Genomic DNA, 23,310 nt, shown 5'->3' with positions numbered 1-23,310 from the left:
ACAGCTGTCTAATTGAGTCATTCATGTGACGTCAGAGGCTTCTGATGTCACGTGAGCACCGTAATATAATGCAGAAGGCGAAAAAAAAAATCACACATTTGCACAAGACCCGCCGTAAAGTTTATCTGGTTACGACGTGCTCATTGTAGCCTATCGTTTGGCCTCAACAGGAGCTCGTTTAGAGTTCATGAAGGGCAGTTTATAGAAAGATAAGACAGGGCACATAGCTTGCGGAAAGCTCAAGCATGCCCTATGCCCTAATATTGCAGCCCTTCTGTGCTGTGACTCCAGCCTACCAAGAAATGCTAACACAGCAACATGGTATAGTTTCATATATATAGGTAAACATCTCATAAACAGGAGCGATAGATTATATTGACCCATGATGGCGTGAAAGAAAGTGTCGTATGATAAAATGAACTTTAAAAATTTAAAGATTACTATTTTGTTTTCCTGATAGGAAAAACTCTGGAAGATGACATCCTTGAGCACAGCCGCTCAATCATTGTTTATTTCAGTTCATTTTCCTGTCATGCATCACACCATATTTGTAGAACAGGTGTAATCTTTTCACATCGTGCATAACTGGTCATTACTGATGCAGAAGCAAAGTTCTTTGAAATCACATTGAATGACATAACTTATATCTCATAAAACGCGCCTCAGTTTGCAAGCAACTGCATATTACAATTGCACCTAAGGTGTTATGGCATTATTTTCTTGTCATTTTTTCTGCTTGAGTATACTATTTCCTCATTGCAAGAAGAAGGTGGTAATGAGACGGCTAATTAATTAGGCACTTTGAGCTCCGAGGTCCCGTGGTTTTAGCCACGTCTAGAATAGTGAATTGTCACAAGAAATGGGCTTCACCAATAAAGTGAATTTGATACTAGATCGGTTCTGAGGCTACAGGTATGGCCAAAATATTGTGGAGTACGCTGCTGCTGCTTAAATTTGATTATTTGTTCAGTAGAAAATATATGGTTACTTGTGTTCATACGCGGGCGAACCTGTGACATGCGCTAATATTGTGGTAGTTCATAATTTTCGTTATGTAAAATATCAGCAATTTTTTCTGTATCGCTGAGGCGACCTCCTCGTTAATATTACCGAGCCTGTTTGCAGTTCAATATGTCTAAATAATTTGGCCTTAGTGAATGAAAAGAATGTGATGGCTTATTTCAAGAAGTTGTTTCTTGTAAAATAGGGCTCCCATTCACATACATGTTCACTGCAATGATCTCACACATTTCTTGTTTCACTCAAGTAATTTACTCGCTATAGGCCAGCAGGTTTCATCTACATGTAAGAAAAAATGGTGATCATTTTGTTTAAATTAGAAGTCCGGTTGAAAAGGTTGAAGTTTCACTCACTCACTCACTCACTCACTCACTCACTCACTCACTCACTCACTCACTCACTCACTCACTCACTCACTCACTCACTCACTCACTCACTCACTCACTCACTCACTCACTCACTCACTCACTCACTCACTCACTCACTCACTCACTCACTCACTCACTCACTCACTCACTCACTCACCCACTCACTCACTCACTCACTCACTCACTCACTCACTCACTCACTCACTCACTCACTCACTCACTCACTCACTCACTCACTCACTCACTCACTCACTCACTCACTCACTCACTCACTCACTCACTCACTCACTCACTCACTCACTCACTCACTCACTCACTCACTCACTCATTGTTTAAAAGCGCCACTGACAGGACGCTTATTCATGCGCCTGGAAGATAAACGAGTTTCCGTTAGTGTACTCGCATTGTGTCGTTGTGGCAATATCACGGAAGAAAGAGATAGGGAGGCAGAAGGGATATGGGGGCTTGCTCTTTACGCACCTCGGACTTGTAGCGAAGCTTCGTGGACGACAGGGCCTCCAATGCCGTTGTGCGCCGAGCACCTGAAGAGGCCTTCGTCAAATTCTTCCGCGTCAGCGATCACCAGGCTTCCGTTGGGGAGCACGTAGGACCGGAAGTTGAGTCGCAGGTCCTCGAAGCCACTTCCGCCTTCTTCCGCTGCACGAAGAATGACGTCACAAAAGAGCACCGTGAACGTTGGCACAAGGGAGGGAGATTTCCTGTTCAGCCCTTTAACGCCGCATCTTCGCACGTTGAAGGTGTTAGCAGAGAAAAGGTGGATGCTGTCAACAGGACGGGCTGTACTACCGTTCTTCACACTCAGGTGACTAATGGACGACGTCGCGCTGGAGCGAAACAACAGTGAAGGGGTTCTCGATTAGAGAAATGAGCTGTTGCGATGTCGGCACATTTCTATAGGCAAGATGGCGCATGCAGTGAATCCGTGACTTTAGCATTTGTGGTCTAAAATATTACTTGTATTTAGCTACGCGTTATTATGCCTGTTTGTCGGTACATAAGACGCCATCTGAGAGTTATCAAAACTGCGCATATCGGTTTAACACCAACTGCAGTACTTGCGAACTATAGTAGAATGTTGAATTTCGAAAATATTTTCTTCTCAGAATGAAAGGGACGCCAGTGACGAAACCCTTTTTCCAGAAACTAACGAAAATAAAAAGCTATACTTTGTTGTTGCCCTAAGCAAAAACATAAGCTACGGAATAAACCAGATATGAAAGAATGCTGATACGATATTGTTCCATTTCTTGGAACAATACCGCCCTCTGGCCCCCACTCACCTGTCCATATTATTCGTTTCATAAAACTGGCCTCGTTCTTTGCCAGTGCCATAAACAAATCCTTCACACTCCCAAAACCGAAATCGCCTCGGAATAGGTTGTCCTCCGCTCTGTGTGGCGAGCGTAGGGACGCGCACACACACCCCGCTGAAACGCCCTGAGGGCAGACGATGAGAGAGACAGGGAGGAAGGGGAAGCAAGCCAGGGAATGCAGGGAATGGGTTAGGGAGGAAAGGGAGCGAGCACCGTAGAACGGTGGGGGAGAAAACTGGGTTTTACGCAGGGCCTGGCGCGTAATCGATGGAGTTTCCTTTGGCGGCTCGAGACAGGCGCATTCTTCGCGAGGATGCGGCGACAAAGCGCGTCTTCGTCGTCGCGGTGCCCCCTCCCTTGCTTTGCTTCCCTGTTTCCCTCACCGTCGTCGCCGGATTCGATGCGGTCGGCAGTTTTGCGCCGAGAGGAGGAGAGCCTTTTGTGCAGCGTCTCGCCACGGCTGGCGTGCGCGAGCACTCAAGTACCGTTCTCTGCTTCTCCTCTTCCACGCGTGCGAGCAGTAGCGGTAGAATAGGCCGCGTGCGGCGGCGTCCAGCCTTAATGAGAGAGCTTCCTTCTCATCTTGGTCCTCCTCTCGTATGGCGCCGAACTACACAAAGGGGAGTGAGCGGTTGAGTCTGGGGAGGGGGAGGCAGCGATTGTGGGGCGGTGGTACCCAAGACGGAACACTTCGTGGAGCATGTATTCTTATGCAATGCCATTTTTATTTGTGCGCATTTCAGGCCTTAGCGCCTCTACCTCCGCGACCAGAAACTACAGGGTTAAACTGCGTAGATAAGAGCTCTCCTCTCCCCTCTTTGGTTCCCCTGATCTTCTTTTCATGCTTGATAAGCAATGGCATTGGAGAGGATGAAGGATGCTGTCGTTCGTGCTCGGATTATGGTCGGTGATGGGGCGTTTATAACTGTCTCTTATATATATATATCACTGGAGATGACCCCGCATGAGTTATACTCGTCATTATATATATATATATATATATATATATATATATATATATATATATATATATATATATATATATATATATATATATATATATATATATATATATATATATATATATATATATATATATATATATATATATATATATATATATATATATATATATATACCGGGTGTCCCAGCTAACTTGAACCAAGGGGTACAAAATAATATATTTTAGGTAGGTCAGTGAAACCAATTGCATTCAACTGCCAGCCTCCTTGCGCACTACAGGCAATTTTTTGTTTTGCAATTACTTAATTAGCTAATTATGTTAATTTGTCTAATTTATTAAATATTGACTTTAGACCAAACATGTAAATTGGAAAGTTGTAGAGCACCTTCAGAAACCCCCATTTCATTAATTGCGATAAAGAAAGTCACACGTGTATCTTTTTTTCCGGGCTCAGAAGAAAGCCCGCGAAATACAAATAATACCACGCGACTAGCGCATTTGTGCGCCGCGATTGTGGTGCTCTCAGTCGTGGTTTGAGCGAACGAAATCAGTTGCGGCCGTGTCTTCTTGGCCCGGTTAAAGCGGCAGGCCGATATGCCTGCGATGGCTTCTTCGCCCGCGTCAAACAGCCGGCTCACGTGACGGTGCAGTAGCAGCGAGAGCGGCGACCCGCACCACCGACATTCTAACAAGGCCTCCTTCTCTCCCATTAGCAAACTTCACGACAAACAAATGAGCGATAAGGTATCAGCCACTGAATCTGCGCATAAAGGATTGGGTGAAGGGGCGAGATGACATCATGTGACTCGACTAAAAATAGCGCTGCACCTTCATTTTCCGGTTCTTTATCGCCATCCCCCTGTCGTGATGTAGGCTGCTGCGGTGCGCAGGTCTGGCCAAAATCGCGGTGGCGACGGGCGAGCTCGAGCTCGCTCGAACCATCGCCAACATTTCTGCCTGCCGCTGCGACGGGACCATCGGGTCACGGCCGCAGCTTATGTCGTTCGCTCAAACCACGACTGAGAGCACCACAATCGCGGCGCACAAATGCGCTAGTCACGTGGTATTATTTGTATTTCGCGGGCTTTCTTCTGAGCCCGGAAAAAAAGATACACGTGAGATTTTCTTTATCGCAGGTAATGGAATGGGGGTTTCTGAAGGTGCTCTACAACTTTCCAATTCACATGTTTGGTCTAAAGTCGATATTTAATAAATTAGAAAAATTAACATAATTAGCTAATTAAGTAAATGCAAAGCAAAAAATTGCCTGTAGTGCGCAAACAGACTGGCAGTTGTATGCAATTGGTTTCACTGATCTACCTTAAATATATTATTTTGTAACCCTTGGTTCAAGTTAGCTGGGACACCCGGTATATATATATTTATATTATATTATATTATATTATATTATATTATATTATATTATATTATATTATATTATATTATATTATATTATATTATATTATATTATATTATATTATATATTTATTTATATTAATGAAGTGGTATAAACGGTTGCACAGCAATTAATTTATCTTACGTAGCAGCTACGACGGCCAGCTTTCAGAGCGACAGCTCGAGCTTCGTCCTCTTCGTCGTCTTCACCTCTTTAACGTCTTCGGCGGGCGGCGTCTTTCCTCTTCTTTCACGACACGCAAGTTTACCCACAACCAACGCGTTTCGCACCTTTAGCGTGTGGCTTTAGCTTGACGGGAGTCATTTCATAATGGCGTTCCACATGAAGAATACCGATGACTGATGCACCAGAGAAATAGGGCTTCTCCTTGTAGATGTTCTGACATCAGCGTCGCTGCCGACGTAGCACCTGCTTCTATGAGTGACATTATTTGCGACATACATGCACTGAGAAAACACTGATGGCCAATAGCGACAATATGCCCTAGAGAAGCCGTCTTTACGAGCGTGTTCTTAGTTTTTAAATGCGCCAGTTCTCATCAGAAGCCAATGAGCTAGCATTTTTCAGAATTCGAATTCAATAGCAAAATTTAAGATGAATGAAAAATTTGACGATGTGGGTGCGTTTTGTTTTAATTAGTTCCGCGTTAAAAGGATAAGCTTCTGAATTTAAAGAAATTAGACTTAGGTACATTAAAAAAAAAAGGAAAAAACTTAGGTGCACCTCATGACTCATAGGGGGCGTTGAATTAACCATTGGTTCGTGTAAAATTAGGGAGGCTACATGTACAAACTGACCCAAGTTTCAACTCTGTTGCTAGATAAACTACCGAACAGTTTCAGCTCACTGACCCCCAGAAAAAAGAAAAGTACCTTGATCTTCACCTACGGAATTCGAGCTTTCTTTACATAGCACTTTCATTCAAATCAAGACTATCTGTAGAAACTATGCGTGCCCTAACGAAGCATATTCACGTATAGTTAGCAAAAATAGCATCATTTGCTACACGCACTTGAAGTTTACTTATTTGTGCTATAAAGTTACTGTGTTACCGGTTCATAATCAGCCAGGATGCGTGGCCTCTTTTTTTATCCCAGCTCTAGGGTGATGTGACAGTCCGTTACTTGTGGGCCCATGCTTCCGGACTCTCTAAAATATTCTCCGACACTCATTGATGCTGATTCGCAAAGAGGTTAAAGGTCAGAAAAAAGAGCAACTAATACTAACAAGGAAATCCACAGGGCTATTCCTTGAAGAACTTAGCGGCATCTTTTCTAAATGAAAAGGTGAGCGCAATACTAAGGAAATCGCAGATGAATATCCGACTTTCTGCCCTGTTTAAACCCAAAACGAGGACGAGGTTACACCATTTTAATAATATGCAGACGTCCAAGCGCTTTGCGAATAATAGGAACGAAAAAAAAAAAAAAAGAAACCACTTGCCCCGCCGACGGCCTTCTTACTTCTTTTATACAGCGCAAAACGACAGTTTGTAAGGAGAAAGCACAACAAAGCGCTGAATCGCGACTCTTTCTTTTTGATTTGAGAGAGGTTGCTTATATCCATTTCATTTCAAAGAAAAACTACTAAAAAAGAATCCGGTGATGTGCTCATCATAGACGATGGTGACGAAAGAACCGCAGAGGAGTGCATGTACTACATTCGCTCCAGTGGCAGGCTAAATTTCACGACGAATTATTGCCACGGGGATACTTGCGTTCAGTTTTGCAAACATTTCTACATTGTCTCGTCTGTCTGATATAAGCCTTAATAGGCCTTTTGTTTCAGTGTTTATAAATTGATAGCGGCACGATACATTTTAACCTTACCCTTGCTTTATTACATTTCTGCTAATATATTGACGTCGCGGTTCGTAGTGTGCGTGCATTATTCTGAAGTATTAGCCTATGCTTCCCGCACAAGGGCTTCGGGCAGCCCTTCTTAGAGTCATGCTAAGCGTGCATTCTCTTTCATAGCGACCCTTCATCGCTTTGTCGTCCTCCGATGTGGTCGGCACAAGTCTACCAAAACGACCTTGAACGTCAAAACGGTGAACCGGAAGTTGCATTACCTCGCACAGTTGACGCAAATCTCAAGGGAATTCCCTAATATCGTTCTCTTTTACGCAGTTGCCTAGCATATCCGAGCTTAGGTCACCTTGAAAATTACGTATTTTTTACTCTTCAGACATTAATACCGCAGTCGACCTGAACTTGTTGTAGCAATTTAGAGGTCTCTGGAATGTGATTAAGGAAAGGGCATCTTTCAGTGATGCCTGTTTTCTTAGAATTGCAAGAGCCACGACCATTCGATGTAAATTGTCCTTGCGTTTTTCTTTCTTTTTCAAAATTCATCTTTCTACCTACATCCTTGTCGTCAGTGACAGCATTACCTGCGCTTCGCTAAGTTTATAGAAAAGGTTTCGCGGATTCTAAAACGTATGAAACTGGCACACATCTGACAATAAATTGCTGTACGAGAGGAGCGAGTTTACAGGATGAATCGTATCCCTTCAAGACAACGTCTGTCATATTCACGGTCTTAGGTCCCACACGTTTTTTTTTTTTAGGTTCAGTTAGGTTATATTCATTCCAGTTCGTGCCCTGTAATACACGCTACGTGACCTCTCTTCAAGCCTCTTTATATTTTGTCGCAAACCTACCTTGCTTATGCTTTAACCCCATTCGGGAAACACCAAAACTTGTCTGTCTGCAAATCTAACCGTGCCCCACCATGTGTGCCATGCCATCGCACCAAATCTGAATATGCAGGTGCATTGCTTGTGCACGAGAAGTCTTCCCTCTCGTTGTGCACAGGCCAGATGCGCATTTCGGAAAGCAGGCTTACGCGCGCCCCCGTCCCGCACTTCAACCCTCGCGACGTTTACTCACAACCATCATAACGCTGCCTTTGAAAACACGCGATTCGAGCGGCACTCTCGCGAGTCGCTAAGCTCGCTGACTGCGCATTACAGCGGGCACCCTTCGTCGAGCTGGCTTTACGCGGTCACGGCAGCGGCTCTCCTCGAGGGCCTCTGCATCTGAGCAGACTGAAGCCCTCGCTTGTGTGTGTGCGTCTGGGGCAGAAAGGACTGTGTCCTTCCTCGACTGGCTTTCATTACGAGCCGGAGAGCCTCTTTGTGAAAGCGCTCTTCTAAAAATGGCCGCAGCCCTCCCTGGGGGAAGGAAGAAGACTCCGCGGTCGGTCCAAGGAGCATTCCTTCACGCGTTGGCGCCTGCAGCGGGGTGGGCTGGGCTAGTAGCTAGCGCCCGAGGCCCGCGCGGCCTCCGGCTCCGAAAACGCAACACTCTCGCTTTCGCCTTCCCTTAAACGCCTCCCCTCACCCCCACAGTCTCTCTTCGTGCTTGCCTGGATTCTATCATTTTCTTTTTATTCCCTCGTTGTCGAGCAGCTTTCAGGCGCACACGCTCGCAGCTTTGGCCGCGGGCTGCCCGCGCTGGCGTGCGCTCGGTCGCCCGTTTGCCAGGCGAAATGGGAAGCGTTTTTCGCGCGCACCGACGGCGAACGCGCAGTGCTGAAGCGGTTGTGAAAATGGACCTCCGCGGCCCCGTTAAATGGGCAGACTTGGCGAGGAAGAGAGAAAGCGTGTTTGGCCACGTGGGCTCGCGCGTTAACCCGGAACAGGCAAAGAAGACCGAAAAATAAAAATAAATAAAACGTAGGCTGGCAAAAGCGCGTTCCTCAGGCGGTAATGATGCCGGGTCAATCAGAAGCACCTGGCTTGATTGTGTCATGGCGTGCGAGAGGACGATTTGTTTTCCCCGCAGCTTCCGCTGTTGTCGCTTCTTGCGGAGTTTTTCCGCACAGACATGTGCGAGGTATTTAGTGAGTTCTGTCCCTTTGTGTGTGTGTGTGTGTGTGTGTGTGTGTGTGTGTGTGTGTGTGTGTGTGTGTGTGTGTGTGTGTGTGTGTGTGTGTGTGTGTGTGTGTGTGTGTGTGTGTGTGTGTGTGTGTGTGTGTGTGTGTGCGTGCGTGTGTGTGTGTGTGTGTGTGTGTGTGTGTGTGTGTGGTATCGTAGGTTGCCAATGACAGGATGTAAAAAGGGGGAGAGTTAGGTAAAGCAAGGTAATGTTCTGAGATTAAAACACGAAAACACCAAAGCCACAGTTGCAGCTTCCCTTCTTGTTTCGTACTGAGTTCACGGCGCTGGAATGTTTAAAGTTTTACACGGCTGGCGAGGTGAACTGCGACGAGACTGTTGAAATTGGGTTAAAGCTCGCTGTGTTTCCGTTTCTGGTTGTCGTGGCAGAAGTGTAGATAGTTGGGGCTATTTTAGTATAACATGACAAAACGTAGAGTGTCCAACAACGCCTGTGCAGGTAGGTTGAGGCATGATGAGCTCTTGAGCCCTCCGCTAATGTCGAATCTGACTGTCAGGTAAATTCCTTTCTAATGCTTCCATTGCGATCGCTTCCGATTGTGTTGAAACTTAGGCGAATTAGAAAATTGGGAGTAGTAGGTTTAAGAGCTTATTTTAATGCATGTTTTAATGCATGTTTTAATGCATGTTTTAATGCATGTTTTAATGCATGTTTTAATGCATGTTTTTCTTAATGCATTTTATATAATATAGCGAACGATAAAAAATTGTTTGGGCAGCCATATTTTATTCGTTTTATATCAGCCCAATATTAGTGTAACATAGGTTAAATACAACCAACCTCTTCAAACACGAAGCACTGGTAGGCACATATTCATGGACGGACGGACGGGTTCGAGCTCTATTCCCCATTCACGTGTTATCTCAGCAGGACTCTTGTTGTCGTTCTTTTTCTTGGCCTTTTGAAACATGGCTATTGTTATGAACACAGCCTTTTCCTTATCTAGTCTAACCTCGCTAATTTACGGTGTAAGTTTTGTGATTGTTGTGAGAAAATGTCGAGAATGCTCAAATGTGTGTTGGCGCATGTGTAAGCACGTGTTTATAAATACACATGTCAGTAATCTAAGAGACAAAATCTCACATAGAAGGAACAAAATGAGTTGCATATAAACAAGGTACGATGATACTGCACGTATTCTGGTGCACGACTTAATTTTTATGCATAAAATTTTGATGCTCTTTTACCGAATATTACAAAGCATGTTCAAGTTAGGATTGTGATGTTAGGAACTAAATAGGTGTGAAACAGAGAGATGAAGCAGTATGAATTCTTCGAGTGGATTAGAATCCCATACTTAGAGACAGTTGACATAGAACGACGCGCCCGCCAACTGCCGGGGACAAAACACTAACGTCAGGCTTGTCAGTGCTTAGCCACAACCGCTCCCATCACGGGCATGAGAAACTTCTTTTGGCTCTTCAAGTAAAATTTCCTGGTTAAAATTCAGAACACTGCAGCTGATACTTGGGTGCGTTGACACATTTGGGACATCAAGATCGTAGCGAAAAATGGCGGCGACAAAGAACACCCACCAATTAGTGCAGTGCCAATAGGCGTTCTTGTTTACCTCTGCAATGCTTCCGACGTGAAGTGCCTAAACCTCTCACTCGCTTAGACTAAGTGTGGGCACCTCACGTGGTTGCCGAACAATCAACTAGCGTACAATCGCGGCTTTCTTTGCACTTTTATAGTCTTGGGACAAAGAAATTCTCTCTTAGATGTGCGTGCGTGTGTGTGTGTGTGTGTGTGTGTGTGTGTGTGTGTGTGTGTGTGTGTGTGTGTGTGTGTGTGTGTGTGTGTGTGTGTGTGTGTGTGTGTGTGTGTGTGTGTGTGTTTGTGCGTGCGTGCGTGCGTGCGCGTGTGTGTGTGTGTGTGTGTGTGTGAGAGAGATTGAATGAATGGAAACGCGGAGAGCTCGGATCTCTTATGATGTAGAAGAGTTCTACCGGTAATCCCTGTTCCATTCGTGGAACATCCCTTTTCTTTGGGGTGAAAATGCAGGTAGTTAGAAAGGCAATTTGACTTAGGTACAGAGGTGGCAGGATACATTGCATTTGGGAAAAAGCAGTATTAAAGAAAACTAAGAAGTGCGCAAAAAAAAAGTTGATTTCTTAAAACGGGTAGTTTAAGTAATATTATTGAGAAAGAGTGGCACTATGCCGGATACGAAAATATTCTTTTGTAATTCAACACGCACAGGTGTGCTCGTACGCTGTCACAAAGTCGTAATTTTCTAGACGCAACATTTTCAGAGAAATGTCAAAAATTCCAACCCTTGGATACAGAGAGACACAAAACATCAACAGCAAACGCTTAAAATAAATGACAGATTCGGGTCGTAACGAAGGGGCGATCCAAACAACACACTGATGAACTTTCCACCGCTGGTTTTGTAAACTGGTTACTTAGTCAGAAAATTAATGTCTCTCACGTGCAACCTGGACAAGACGAGTTTCCGTTAAACCCCCAACTTCATCAGCCAGAAAATGCTTCAAACTGGGCTGTTTTCAAAGAGAAGCTTAGAAGTGTTATCGCAAATGTCTGAGATGTGTACGTGTTTCAAATGACCTTAGTCGGTCTATTTACGTGCCCACCACAATGCACAGGCAATGCAGACACGAGTGGTGCCAAAATCGGTCTGTTTTAGGCACAAACCTCACAGTGATATTAATACGGCAGCGTTACTCTTAAAAGTAAAAGCGAATTCTGTACTTCAGTTTTATCTGGTAGAGTTTAATGCATACACGAAGTGGGTAGCTATTCGTTACATGGAAGCTCACTGTTTCTGAGCAAATTTAGGCAGGTATAAGAAACTCAAGAAGCAGTGAATGAAAAGTCAATATACGAAATGCGGAATTAGTACCTTTTCGTGCTTTAAAACTGTTTTACCGATACGCAGACACTCGCTAAACCGTCGCAGTTCTTGATGTCGGCAATGATTTGGCCTTTCAATGTTGTGCATCACAATCCTCTTTTCTACCTTTTCTGTTTTTCAGCGTCTCTAAGGATACGACGAAAACGATCGCTGTCGTTACAGGCACCGCAAAGTAGAATTGCAGGGTAATATAACGCCGATGCCACGAGTCTAGCGGCAAATACAAAATGTTTTTAGCACAGCGTAAATATACGGCCTTTCGTGGCTCAACGCAAAAATATATGCAATATATGCGTTCGAGAAGGCTCAGTTTTTGAATCGTTTGCTTGATTCTCGACGTTATCGTAAACACGTGTTTGCATTTCGTCGTTAAAAATAAAGGTTATTGGGTCTTCCATGTGAGTTTCGGCTGTATATTTTGCGGAGGATTAACCTGCTTAATTAAAATGCTGCGGTCGTACGGGGTTAGTTGGCGCAGATCAGCATCCAAACGAGAATTACAGCCTTACTCTCTGCATGTAGCTCACTGTATTACGAAAGCATCACATTCCTATACACTTTCTTTCTATTTCCTTTGGTGTGGATTAGAAGGTAAAAGACAGAGCCCCAAGGCCATTCTCGCCGTCGTCCCTTTCCGCAATAATTTCTCTGGGATCTTTTGCGTCTAGCAATCAGATGTACTAAAAAAACAAACAAAACGATACAACCAAGCAACTGACAGAAAAGACGGACATTAAAAAACGTAGGGAAGGGGGCGAGATATGTCGCCCTCGTTACTCCTCGACGCGGTGCCAGCAGGAGAACACTTTTTTCTCATTTGATACCTCATTGCGCGCCCCTGGGCAATCGTTTACATTCACAACGGCTGGCCCATCCACCAAGTCAGCAGGCCGGTCGTCTTTGCGCAGCGCGCATTCAGCGATCAGGTCAGATCCAACCTAGCGGTTTTTCGTGCACAGCCGCTTTCACCCGGACGTGTATGTAATCTCCCTGGAACGACCTTTCCCGGATGATTTGCAGGCCGTGGCGGACTCATCGGAGGCGGATTTGCGACGAGAAATAAAGTGCAACAGCCGGTGACGCGGACAAAAGGCCCGCTCAATGCGCCCACGGATCATTCCCACAGAGCAGGACCAAAAGGGGCCATCTCTTGGCCCACAGAACCAATCGAGGGGAAGGAAAAGAGGGAAGGGAGGTGCTGCCGGAGAGAAAGATGTATGGATATGAGAATGTTTGGGCTAGCGCTTTTGTGTCGGGTGCGGGGAAGGAAAGAAAAAAAAAAAAAGGAAAAGGAAGAACCACATTCGGTATGTGCCTGCGATTAGCTGGGTCTACGGCACAAGAATTGTGTACGCCGGCTCCAGGAGCTTTATGACAGCGGGCGTGTCGATGACTCAGCAGGAGCGGATCGCTTCCACGATGAAACGAACTGCGCCGCCTCAGTGGCTCGTTCAGTGCGACGCCAGCTGCTGATTCGACACACACTGAGCTTCATTTTCATATTTATTTTGTCCTGTTCAGTCCTTTCTTTTCATCAGAGTCCCATTGTTTGCTTTCTCCCAAACTCGCTGTCTCGTGCTCGAGAACGGATCGATGGCCAGAGTTCATTTTTTAACGAAAGTATATATACGCGAGAAAGCAAGCGAGTCAGTTCTTCCTGTTTCCTCAAGACGCGAAGAATTTGAGGCCGCCCGAACGCCTTCTCGGCATTGAACAACGTATCCTAGGTTCATTTTGTTGCGACCTTTAAGGTATCTTTGCTTTCTATTTTGCTGAATCACTTTAAAATCCTTGTCTCGAAAAAAAAAAAAAAATCTGCCGCATACGCTGTTTCGGCGATGAGTCAGGACTCAGGGCGTCGGTGGAATTTTCTATCAGCAGGAAATTCTTTATTCCCGTGCAGAGTTCGCGTTTAGGTTTTGCGAACAAGTTGCGCGCTCTTTGCTTGTGTGTATTTGAGAGGAGGAAGAGGAGGCATACCTTAGAAGTGACGTTCAGCGTATGTGGTTCGTTACTGGCGGCTTTGAATATAGCATATGACTCTCGAAGACGCAGGCTAATGCATTCCGTCTGCTGAGACGAGTGAACTCTTCTTTTAAGACTATGAGATCTGCTGTACATGCACGTGAGTAGACTTTCATGCTAAAGGGTTCGAAGTTGCTTTTGGAGAGTGGCTACAGTGCTGCTATTTTTACCCTTAGGAGTGCTCGTCATCTCGAATTCAAGATGGGGACGCATTTTCTAACGACAGCACTGCAACGTATTGTTAAAAAAAAGAAAAAAAAATATAAGGAGTGAAATCCCTTTATTTAGACACGTCCTTCTTTTGGAACCTTTCTTTCTCTCCCTCTTTCTTATTTATTGTTCTTTCTCCCTAAAATAATGGCAGGACTAACTCTGGTCAATATCAACTACGAAACAAAAAGGATGTCCCTATATTTACATTGGACTCGTAGACTGTTATCGTAATGAGCCTATATATATATATATATATATATATATATATATATATATATATATATATATATATATATATATATATATATATATATATATATATATATATATATATATATATATATATTGTACTAAAAATTTGTAAGAAATGAGCAACTCACCCATTTTTTGCCACGTGATCAGCGGAGTAGGGAAGCCTTCCGCGCTGCAGTCGAACACCACTCGACTGCCTGACGTGACCGTCTTGTTTACAGGAGTGATTTTCAGGCGTGGGCTCACTGCACAGAAAGGAATGTACTGAAAGTTACCACTTGCATGTTACGAGTCCCCCAGGAGTTTTTTTTTTCTTTTCTTCTTCTTCTTCTTCTTCTTCTTCTTCTTCTTCTTTTTTTTTTTTTTTCTTTTTTTGCCTGCGTGCTAAAGCACTGCTGTGAAGCCACTAGCATTGAACCGGATAATGAATGGAGGAAATTATGCGGCATGGAAAACATGGGCTGAGCTAATCGACAGGAAGTTAGTGTTTGGAGGACAAAGCTCAATTTCCGACAATCATTGTCCTTGAGGCTTGTACGATTGCCCTCTGAAGAGACTAGTCACCATAGAAATATAGTATACATGGGCTGTAAGGCTGAAATCACTATAAATAAAGGGACAAAATGACAAGCCCGAAGCTATTATTGTCATTGAGATTAGGCTCTGCGGCGTATTAAATTACCCATAATAGTCGTGAACAGGAAGTAGACTGGGTGGTGGGCGTGGGAAAAAAGAGGAGGGGAATATTTTTCACTTTAGGTGAGCTAGGGGAAGAAGTTTAAGGCCAGCATGTAAAGGCGAAATAGCGTCTTGCTCTCTAACAAGATGAACGTTGAGGCCGCCGCAATCCTTTCACGTCAAGAATGAACCAGATAAGACGCTGCAGACAGCTGCATTTTAAATAGCCTGACGTTCAGTTTTTGTCGTGCGGGAACGCGATTGCCAGATATCATTCAATCCGAAGTTTTCTGCCGAAGTTTGGACAAAACCGCAAACATCGAAGATATCTCAGCAGGCGCGGGAATCAGAAGCGGCATGCGAGGTCTAACTTCTGGCTATGAAAGCACTTGCACATACTTCCGGCAGCAGTCGCACTTCCGTTCGCGTTGTCGCATTAGGTATTCAATAAGAAAGTTTTGTATGGTAGCTCGCAAGAAAGGAAGCGAGATACTTAGCAGCGACATGCAGTGATTCAGGCGGAACAGACGCAAGTGATGCCACGATGAGCTTTAGGAATACTTTGGCCCCACAGCGTGAGCCAAAAACGGCGACTGTGGAAGTGCAGCAGCAGAAATGACGCTAAGAGAGAGGATTAAGGTGAAATGTTCATATCTTAGTAGTTTCAAGCGCGGAGTGGAGAGCTGGTAAAAACTGTTTGAAAGGACTGCCCACACCTCTCAGGCGGTGCTATTCATCCCGCTGCAGCAGTCATATTTCTAAGGAAAAACAAAAGACGCAAAAGCATTGAAAACCCATGCTTTTGTTAATAGTAAACAACTTTATAATAAGACTTATTTGTTCTACACTACGAACACAAACTGCACATAGAAGCTTCATGGGACGTGCGCTGTGTTAAAGGCACCGCTCTCCAAAAAATAAGGCGTTGGTGGTGTGAACGAGAAATAACGTGCATGTAGTTGGTAGGTCATGTAGTGACTGCTTGTCGAATTGCGTGACGTCATAACACCATAGAACATGGCCGAATGGGCAGGCGATGCCAACTGGGCCTCCGCCTTTGTAATGGAAGGGTGAGATGATTATATTCCTGCCTACTAGGGCCTTTCAGACTTGAGTTAGGTACGTTGTCCGTAGGTCACAGGAACGTTTGTGCGGCTTAGTTTAAAGGTACACTAAAGAGAACTTTAAGAGTGTCTTTTAATGGCGCGAACTCTTGGCCTACACGCGTTGAGCATCCTTATACATCTAGAATTGTCGCGCAGTGCGGCGGATTTTGCGGTTGAAATCAGATAAAGCGTCCCCCCCCCCCCCCCCCCCCCTTTTTTTTCTTTAGCTCGACGCAGGGAGCAGGAAGGATAGGAGAAGGAACGGTTTGGTTTGTAGGGTTTAACGTCCCAAAGCGACTCAGGCTATGAGAGACGCCTTAGTGGAGGACTCCGAAAATTTCAACCACCTGGGTTACGTGATTTAAGAGCACGTACGCTATCGAGGATCCGCAAAGGGAGCCTGCGAACGGGAGCTTTTAAAGCTGCCACGTCGTACCCTTAAATGAAGAGTTAAAGGTTTCGCCAGTTTTTTCCGCTTTCGTTTTGGTCGTGGTTAGAAGAGTTGAAGTCGCACCTCTTCACTCAGCTATCCCCGCTCCTGAGATAAAGAACAGTACTTGGTAGGAACTGAGCCGGGATCTCATCTACGCATTGTCTCACTGTGTAAATGAAAATTACGACACTGCTCGATGTTTCAGCCGTTGCAAGAATGCCGTCCCGTGAGGCAAGCACTCATGATAGGTGGTATTTATTATGATAGGTGGAATTTTCTCTAGGAATTCTGAGCAGAAATCCGGGTGCCGGATAGACGATGCGGCCTGCCTCCACCGCATGTCATAGACGGAATGAATCAACGCTTCGTGAGTATTTCTACTCTAATGATGTGTCGCTAAGTGACAGCGCCCAGGACACTATCTCTAACGCATGAAAGGTTTAACCATGCTTTTTTGACGAGTTGTCACCATGCTCCTCTAGGAAATTTGGCACAGGAAAACATTGTAGCGTCAAAGAAGCAATCCAAATCTAGCGTCAATAATAATACTTTACGAACAAGGAAATTTTTTGGAGTAGTTCTTCAAATTGGTGAGCAAAAATAATATTAGTGTCAGAAAGGTTTCATTCTCGACCTCACACATGGAATGCTTGTCGATGGAAGTGCAGTCACAGTTTCCACTGCTATAACTGCAAGAATAAATGCATGGGCTACGTAAGAAGAACAAATACGATTGAAGTGGTACAGCTACCCCTGCAGGCAAGCCAAAAATAAGAAAGAAGATGAAATCGCCGCCAAAGGGGTGAGAACATGCTCCAGTAATCCCCCAAATTAATGCACGGGACATCTAACGTTAGGAAAACACTGCATATTTACCGCATCCGCAGCGATGCCGACATTGATTTTTAAGCAACATTGAATGACAAGAGGTTTTCACGAAACTAGTAGTATTCAAGACTAGGCAGTTTTATTGCACCGAATACATAGTAACGTTCACCTTCTAGAGTGCTGGATAAGTACCAGATCAAGTAGGGACGAGTAATCGCTACTGCGCATGCGCCGAAAGTACATGACAGACCCCGTATCCATTCACTCTACTAGGTCTCAGCCGCTCCTTTGCGGTGACATATTTGGCTCCTTACCGTTGACGACAACATCCGTGGTGCGGTTGTCGCTGGCCGCATCGTTGGTGGCGAAGCAGGTGTACTGTCCGCGGTCCCGGAAGCGCATCTTGCGAAACTTGATCATGGCCGAGTCGTCAGAGTACTGCACCGACCCGTCGGGTACGCTTGTCAGTGGCCGGCCGTCCTTGAACCACTGGAAGCGGAGGGGTCCGTCCCCCTTGGAGACCGAGCACAGCAGCCGCGACCGAGATCCTTCGTCTACCGTTATGGTCTCCGGAAAGAAGTGGTCGTCGATCACTGGCGGCACTGCGACAGCGGCGGACGACGCCCCGTCGTTAAGGGAGAGCCCGGGACAGCCGCTCGTTATTCGCCTGTCGCTACAACGCATGCACCCCCCCCCCCCTCCCTTCCCCCCAACCCCTCCGCCTCCCTTCCAGCTCCCTTGCACTATACTTTTACTCGCCACTTCTTATTTACTGTCACTTCTACGAGCAGTGCAGGCAAAAGTCCGGGCTAATGTCTTGAATGCACCCCGAGTACATTGTATACGACCAGTGGGTGAGAACGTTAACTTCTAAACGTGTCAAGAGAACCGGAATGCCAGATCGATGCGGCAGCTTCAAAGAAAATTAGTGCTTGTGTGCTCTGCATCTAGGTCTTGTTAGTGTGACCCGGTCATTAGTCAGTGTTTTTGGCACAATTATTCTCATCAGGGCTCAACAAAGATCCACGTTTGTGGAACCTATGCTGAGGTCCTTCATTGTTCCCTTTGGCGTTGTTGGCATTCGTGACCCGTTGCGAAAGATCTCGTTGTTACAGGCATCCACAGGGAAACTGATATAAACCAGTTCAGTCAGTAATATTAAATCTCTTCCTTATGAAACGAGCGAGAAGGTGTGAACTAGAGTATTACTGCATATTTGTATCTGCCTAATTACAGCAGTTCGGTGAACAAGCAAGTAAAATACTGACTACTTAACCCAAGATTTAGCCCCGTCGGATGCAGTGTACTGTAGTATATACTCACCGATTAGGATTAGCTGTATCGTCGCACGGACTTCCTGGTTCTGAGTTTTAACAACGCACGTGTAGTCACCGGCATCAACGGAGCCTTGAAAGTTTCGAATGCGCAAATTACCGTCGTTGTCCACGTTTTGACGACCGCTTCGAGGTAGCAAAACATCATCTGCAAGAAACGTGGAGGCAAGAAACGTCTTTAGTCTTCGACAGCCAAAAAGTTGTCCTTTAAATTATCGATTACAATGACACGAAAAAACACCGTGTTGAATAATATTTTTGGTAGTATTTTTCATCCACGACATCACATGCTCTATAAAATATATGGAATAGAGATGAGCATGGTTGACTGAACTACATTTTTTTTACTTTTTGAAAAAGATTCAGGAGGCAGACTGTCATTGAAGGGGAGCAAGGCTCTCCTCGGTACAACACGTCTTTGGCATAAGATCTAGGCAGCGGTATTCTGCAAAGTATGCATTTAAACTTAAAAATAAAACATGCTCGTATGGTCGGTAGTGTTTAACAGAGCCAAGTTTCTGGCTGCTAACTTTGGCTTTAGCATCTTATATTTCTGCACGTTTTACTACGCCTGACTGATTCACATAAAGGCTCGCGTCATTAGCCTGCAAACAGCTCAATTAGGCTTTGTGATGTTGGCAAATGATTGTATCCGTTAATCATTTCGTGCGATTTGAACGCAAGCATTTACAATGAGGATTCCAAGCTTTTTGTGATAGCGCTCTGGCCGTCACTATAAATTCTTAGCTTTAATTGAGTCTAATTCTCCAGCTTGCAAATTGAATGATTTTATGCCATCATGCGAAAGGAACAAAAAAAATTATGTCATCCGCCGTTTTCTTGCTAACAGATCTAGCCAAAAGTACTAATGTGAATCTTTTTTCCCAAATTTATTTTTCATTTGGCCGTCTAAATGTCCAAAATGACTCCGCAAATCCTTTGATATTGAGTCCATAAATGCAGGTGTTTTAATACTATCATTTAAAACTATTTAAAAGAGTTTGAATATGCGTGCAAGAAATCAGCTATCAGTGTTTTCGTTAGGAAGTTCTGATGCATGACGCCTAAATAGGCTATATATCCCTTAGAATGTTTGTTTTCAGTCGAAACGGCCAAAGCCGCCTGGACGCTTTTCAACTGATGTTGTCGGCTCAGTGTGCACTGTTTGTTGCAGTCTATTTTGAAAATTTTGAATGAAGCACACCGAACGAAGCCTCAAGGCGCGCTGAAACTTGCTACACACTGCGTTTATTGGCGTTAATTTCCATCGCCATCATTGTCGCACAGAGATCGCGCTTTACAGAGGTAGCTCTCATGGGAAGCTATGGTTGAATTTGAGCTGAGCATTGACCGTAATCCCCTCACTCCACCAACACCACCGGAGAGAAGTACAGGTGTTCAGAGACGAGGAAGGTGAATAAGAAAAAGTATTAACATCAAGGCAGCAGATGTTACGACAGAAAGAAATAACACTGCAGCCGATTTCGCTGAGTTGTCAAATGTGAAGTATGTGCGAATGCACATTTCGCTTTCGGTTCGAGGCTGATTTCAAGTTCAGATTTTACGCAAATATTGGTAAAATCTTGGTCTGAGGGACTGCAGTAGCAGCACACTATAAAATTTCGAGGCCGCCTAACGCATTTTCAGAGAACAATGCGACAATGAAGTTTCTGGATCCATTGTACACGGCCGGAAATTCACAAGATATTGGTATCGAATAAGCGAGATGATCGGCAACGGCCACAGCTACAAGGTTGCATACTCGATTTCCACGAGAAGCGCCTGAATTCGAATCTACTGCAGAGGTTATTTCTTTTTTCTGGGACCATGGCTCTTCATTGGGCTAGTTGGTTGCTAGATTCAGAGATAGTGGCTAGCGCATGAGGAACACGCACGCAGAAGGTAGGGGACAGACAGACACTGGCTCGGTTTTTAGGGTTCAATGTCCCAAAGCGACTCAGGCTATGAGGGACGCCATGATGGAGGGCTCCCGAAATTTCGACCTCGTTGTGTACTTTGACGTACACTGACATCGTGCAATCTTTTATCTTGCGTCTATCGTTTTGCCTCCATCGAAAAGCAGCCGCAGTAGATGGGATTCAACTGCGCAAGGGGTACTTATACGGCATGGTTATGAGCCCGAACAGGGAATTGCGCCCCGCCGCAAATATAGGGCGCCGGAACAGGCAGTGAATAAATTTCGCAGATAGAGGTGGCCGCAGTAGAAGTGAAGAAGAGGGACGCGCCAAGGCTGTCGCACAGATTAAATTTAAGCTAAGCTCTCACATGCCAGAGAGTGCCAAAGTGTCGACGTGGCGAGTCATGCTAACAGCAGTGCCATAGTTCAAACGAAACAATGGCTTTTGGGAGAATGTGATCGTGACGCAGCGTGTAAGCGAGAGGCAAGGAAACTATAACGTCAACAAGCGGAATGTGCTGGTGGTACCCTTACAATGCTTAGCTCATTCGCAAAACAAGCCTCCATGCAACGCAATATTAAATGCAAGAGCACAAAACGCGAATAGCAAGCGTCGGTCCTGAGCAATACTGGCAGTTTATAATCGCCCTTTTAGGCTTTTATCTCTTCCCGTGTTTTCTCTTTGGCCATTAAAATCAGTCATCTAGGTACACGCCGCTTGCGTTGATACTATATTAAACCCAATATCATTGTATCGCATCCTCTGCTCGTGTTTTCACCAGCTCCACAATTGGTCCCATTCTCCCAGAAGCTGCAAGAAGTCCGTGAGTGGAGGAATGCATCTTACTTTTGTACCACGAAACGGAGTCCACGGGATAGCCGCCGTACAGACACTGCAGAGTGACGTCCTGTCCGGGCACCGCAGACACGTTGGACAAGGTGCGATGCACGAACAGCTTTCCGTGAACGTTGACGCGTGCCCAGTGCGAGGCGCTTCCTTCCTCGTTGGAGGCCGTGCACGCGTACAGTCCCGAGTCGTCGGCCGTGGCGCGCGTCACATTGAGCACCGAGATGAACTGGTTGCCCACGTGCACGCTTGTCACGCGCATGCGGTGGTCGCTGTGGATGGGCTCGCGATTGCGCTCCCACGTGAAGCTGGGCAGCGGACGACCTTTGCACTGACATTGCAGGGAGAAGCTGTCACCGGGCCTGAGATTCTTCTGGTAGAAGGTCTGGGTCATAGCTGGCGCCATGGCTGCATGAAAGACGACGGAACAGTTGCACAATTAGTGTTCAGTTCTGGGCAATATCCGCAGTACTCTGTAGTTCGATGCGGCCTCCAGCCATTGCGGCTGGAGGTGAGGCTTTCAGCGCCCAGTGTTCCCGGTGTTCATTGATTTTGTTTAATAAGAAGATGCTATCTTCGCCGTGGCACTCGGCTTCTTCTGGGCTAAATTCTTGAGAGTATGATAACCTTTTGACCTTACCTCGAGCGCACCGAACACGTTAAGCACTTTAGCTCACTTTACTCAAGTCGATGTTGCGCCAATAATATAACAGCGGGAGCCCCCCCCCCCCCCCCCCCTTCTCCCTCCCACAAACACACCTTCCTTCCCCCCCCCCCCCGCCCAAAGAAAGATATAGCATTTAACAAATGCCTGAAGGAAAACCTGAGATGTTTTCAAGAGAAGTGTCGATGACATGCGCGTGCTGTGTTCTCACCTGCCACCGATATTTCTGCCGAGGACTGCACCGTTTCCAGCACCCCGTCCCCCGCGAAGCACTGGTACATGCCGGCGTCCTCTTTCTTCACTGGCTTGATCAGCAGCCGGGTGCCGAGGTCGTCGAGCTGCACCCGCAGGTTGGTGTTGAGGGGCTTGCCGTTCTTCAGCCACGTCACCGTAGGCTGTGGCTCCGCGCTGCTCGAAGTGAAGGTGCAGTTTAATGTGGCCGGCATGCCCGGCTCCACCACCTGGTAGTTTGGCGTGAGCGCCACGACCGGCGGCTCTGTAAGCAACAGGCAGGAGAAAGCGATCTTAGGGAGATGGTATGAAGAAAGTGGCGGCTCTTCGATCTTCAGGCAGGATACAGTGTAAGGATGTAAGGACTGTGCCATGTTACAACTGCATATGTCTTTTTTTTTATCGGAGAATTAATGAATCCGGTAATGCTTTTCGGAAAATGCACAGAAACCTCAATTGCACCTTTTTATTCACTGTTGAGGACAATGGTATATCTGAGATCATAATTCGAAAGACCGTCGCGGATTAGATCCTAACAGTAAGCATGTACTGTGTGTACATAAACATTCGGCAAAGACACCCAGGACGGCTTACGTCTATGAATGCGAAAGCATTACCTTTCTGCGAAAGTTTCCGGCTGCACTTTTCGATATGTATTTCTGTTCTTCCTGCTGGTAATTTTTATTTTATGTCTGGATTTACATATCCCAAGCAGACTGTCATGCTTCACGCGGCTTCTGGGAGCCATATTTGCCGAAACCTCGTGTTTAAGTCGTGCAGTTTAAGGCGCATAAGTCGTTGCTTCTAATCCCAGTTGTGAGTTAGCACCCAACGTGATTAGCATATGTATGCTATATGCAAATAAATATCGCATGACACCACATAAATTCTTATGAGA

General features: G+C 45.5%; 1 protein-coding gene across 1 annotated transcript in view; it reads right to left on the bottom strand.

Moving 5' to 3' along the window:
- LOC146190581 (cell adhesion molecule Dscam1-like) overlaps nt 1–23,310 on the bottom strand; it is a 79,213-nt gene that overhangs the window by 35,013 nt on the left and 20,890 nt on the right. The window contains exons 5-11 of the mRNA XM_084600198.1: nt 22,393–22,677; nt 21,518–21,925; nt 18,742–18,900; nt 17,733–18,020; nt 14,498–14,618; nt 6,242–6,252; nt 1,869–2,039 (exon numbers count right to left, since the gene is read on the bottom strand). Of these exons, the coding sequence (XP_084456324.1) occupies nt 1,869–2,039; nt 6,242–6,252; nt 14,498–14,618; nt 17,733–18,020; nt 18,742–18,900; nt 21,518–21,925; nt 22,393–22,677 (1,443 nt within the window). The remainder of the gene's footprint in view (nt 1–1,868; nt 2,040–6,241; nt 6,253–14,497; nt 14,619–17,732; nt 18,021–18,741; nt 18,901–21,517; nt 21,926–22,392; nt 22,678–23,310) is intronic.

This window comes from Amblyomma maculatum, chromosome 4 (genome assembly GCF_055883805.1).
Source record: "Amblyomma maculatum isolate TAMU_Amacu chromosome 4, ASM5588380v1, whole genome shotgun sequence".
NCBI lineage: Eukaryota > Metazoa > Arthropoda > Arachnida > Ixodida > Ixodidae > Amblyomma > Amblyomma maculatum.
This window is presented reverse-complemented; position numbering and strand designations above follow the sequence as displayed.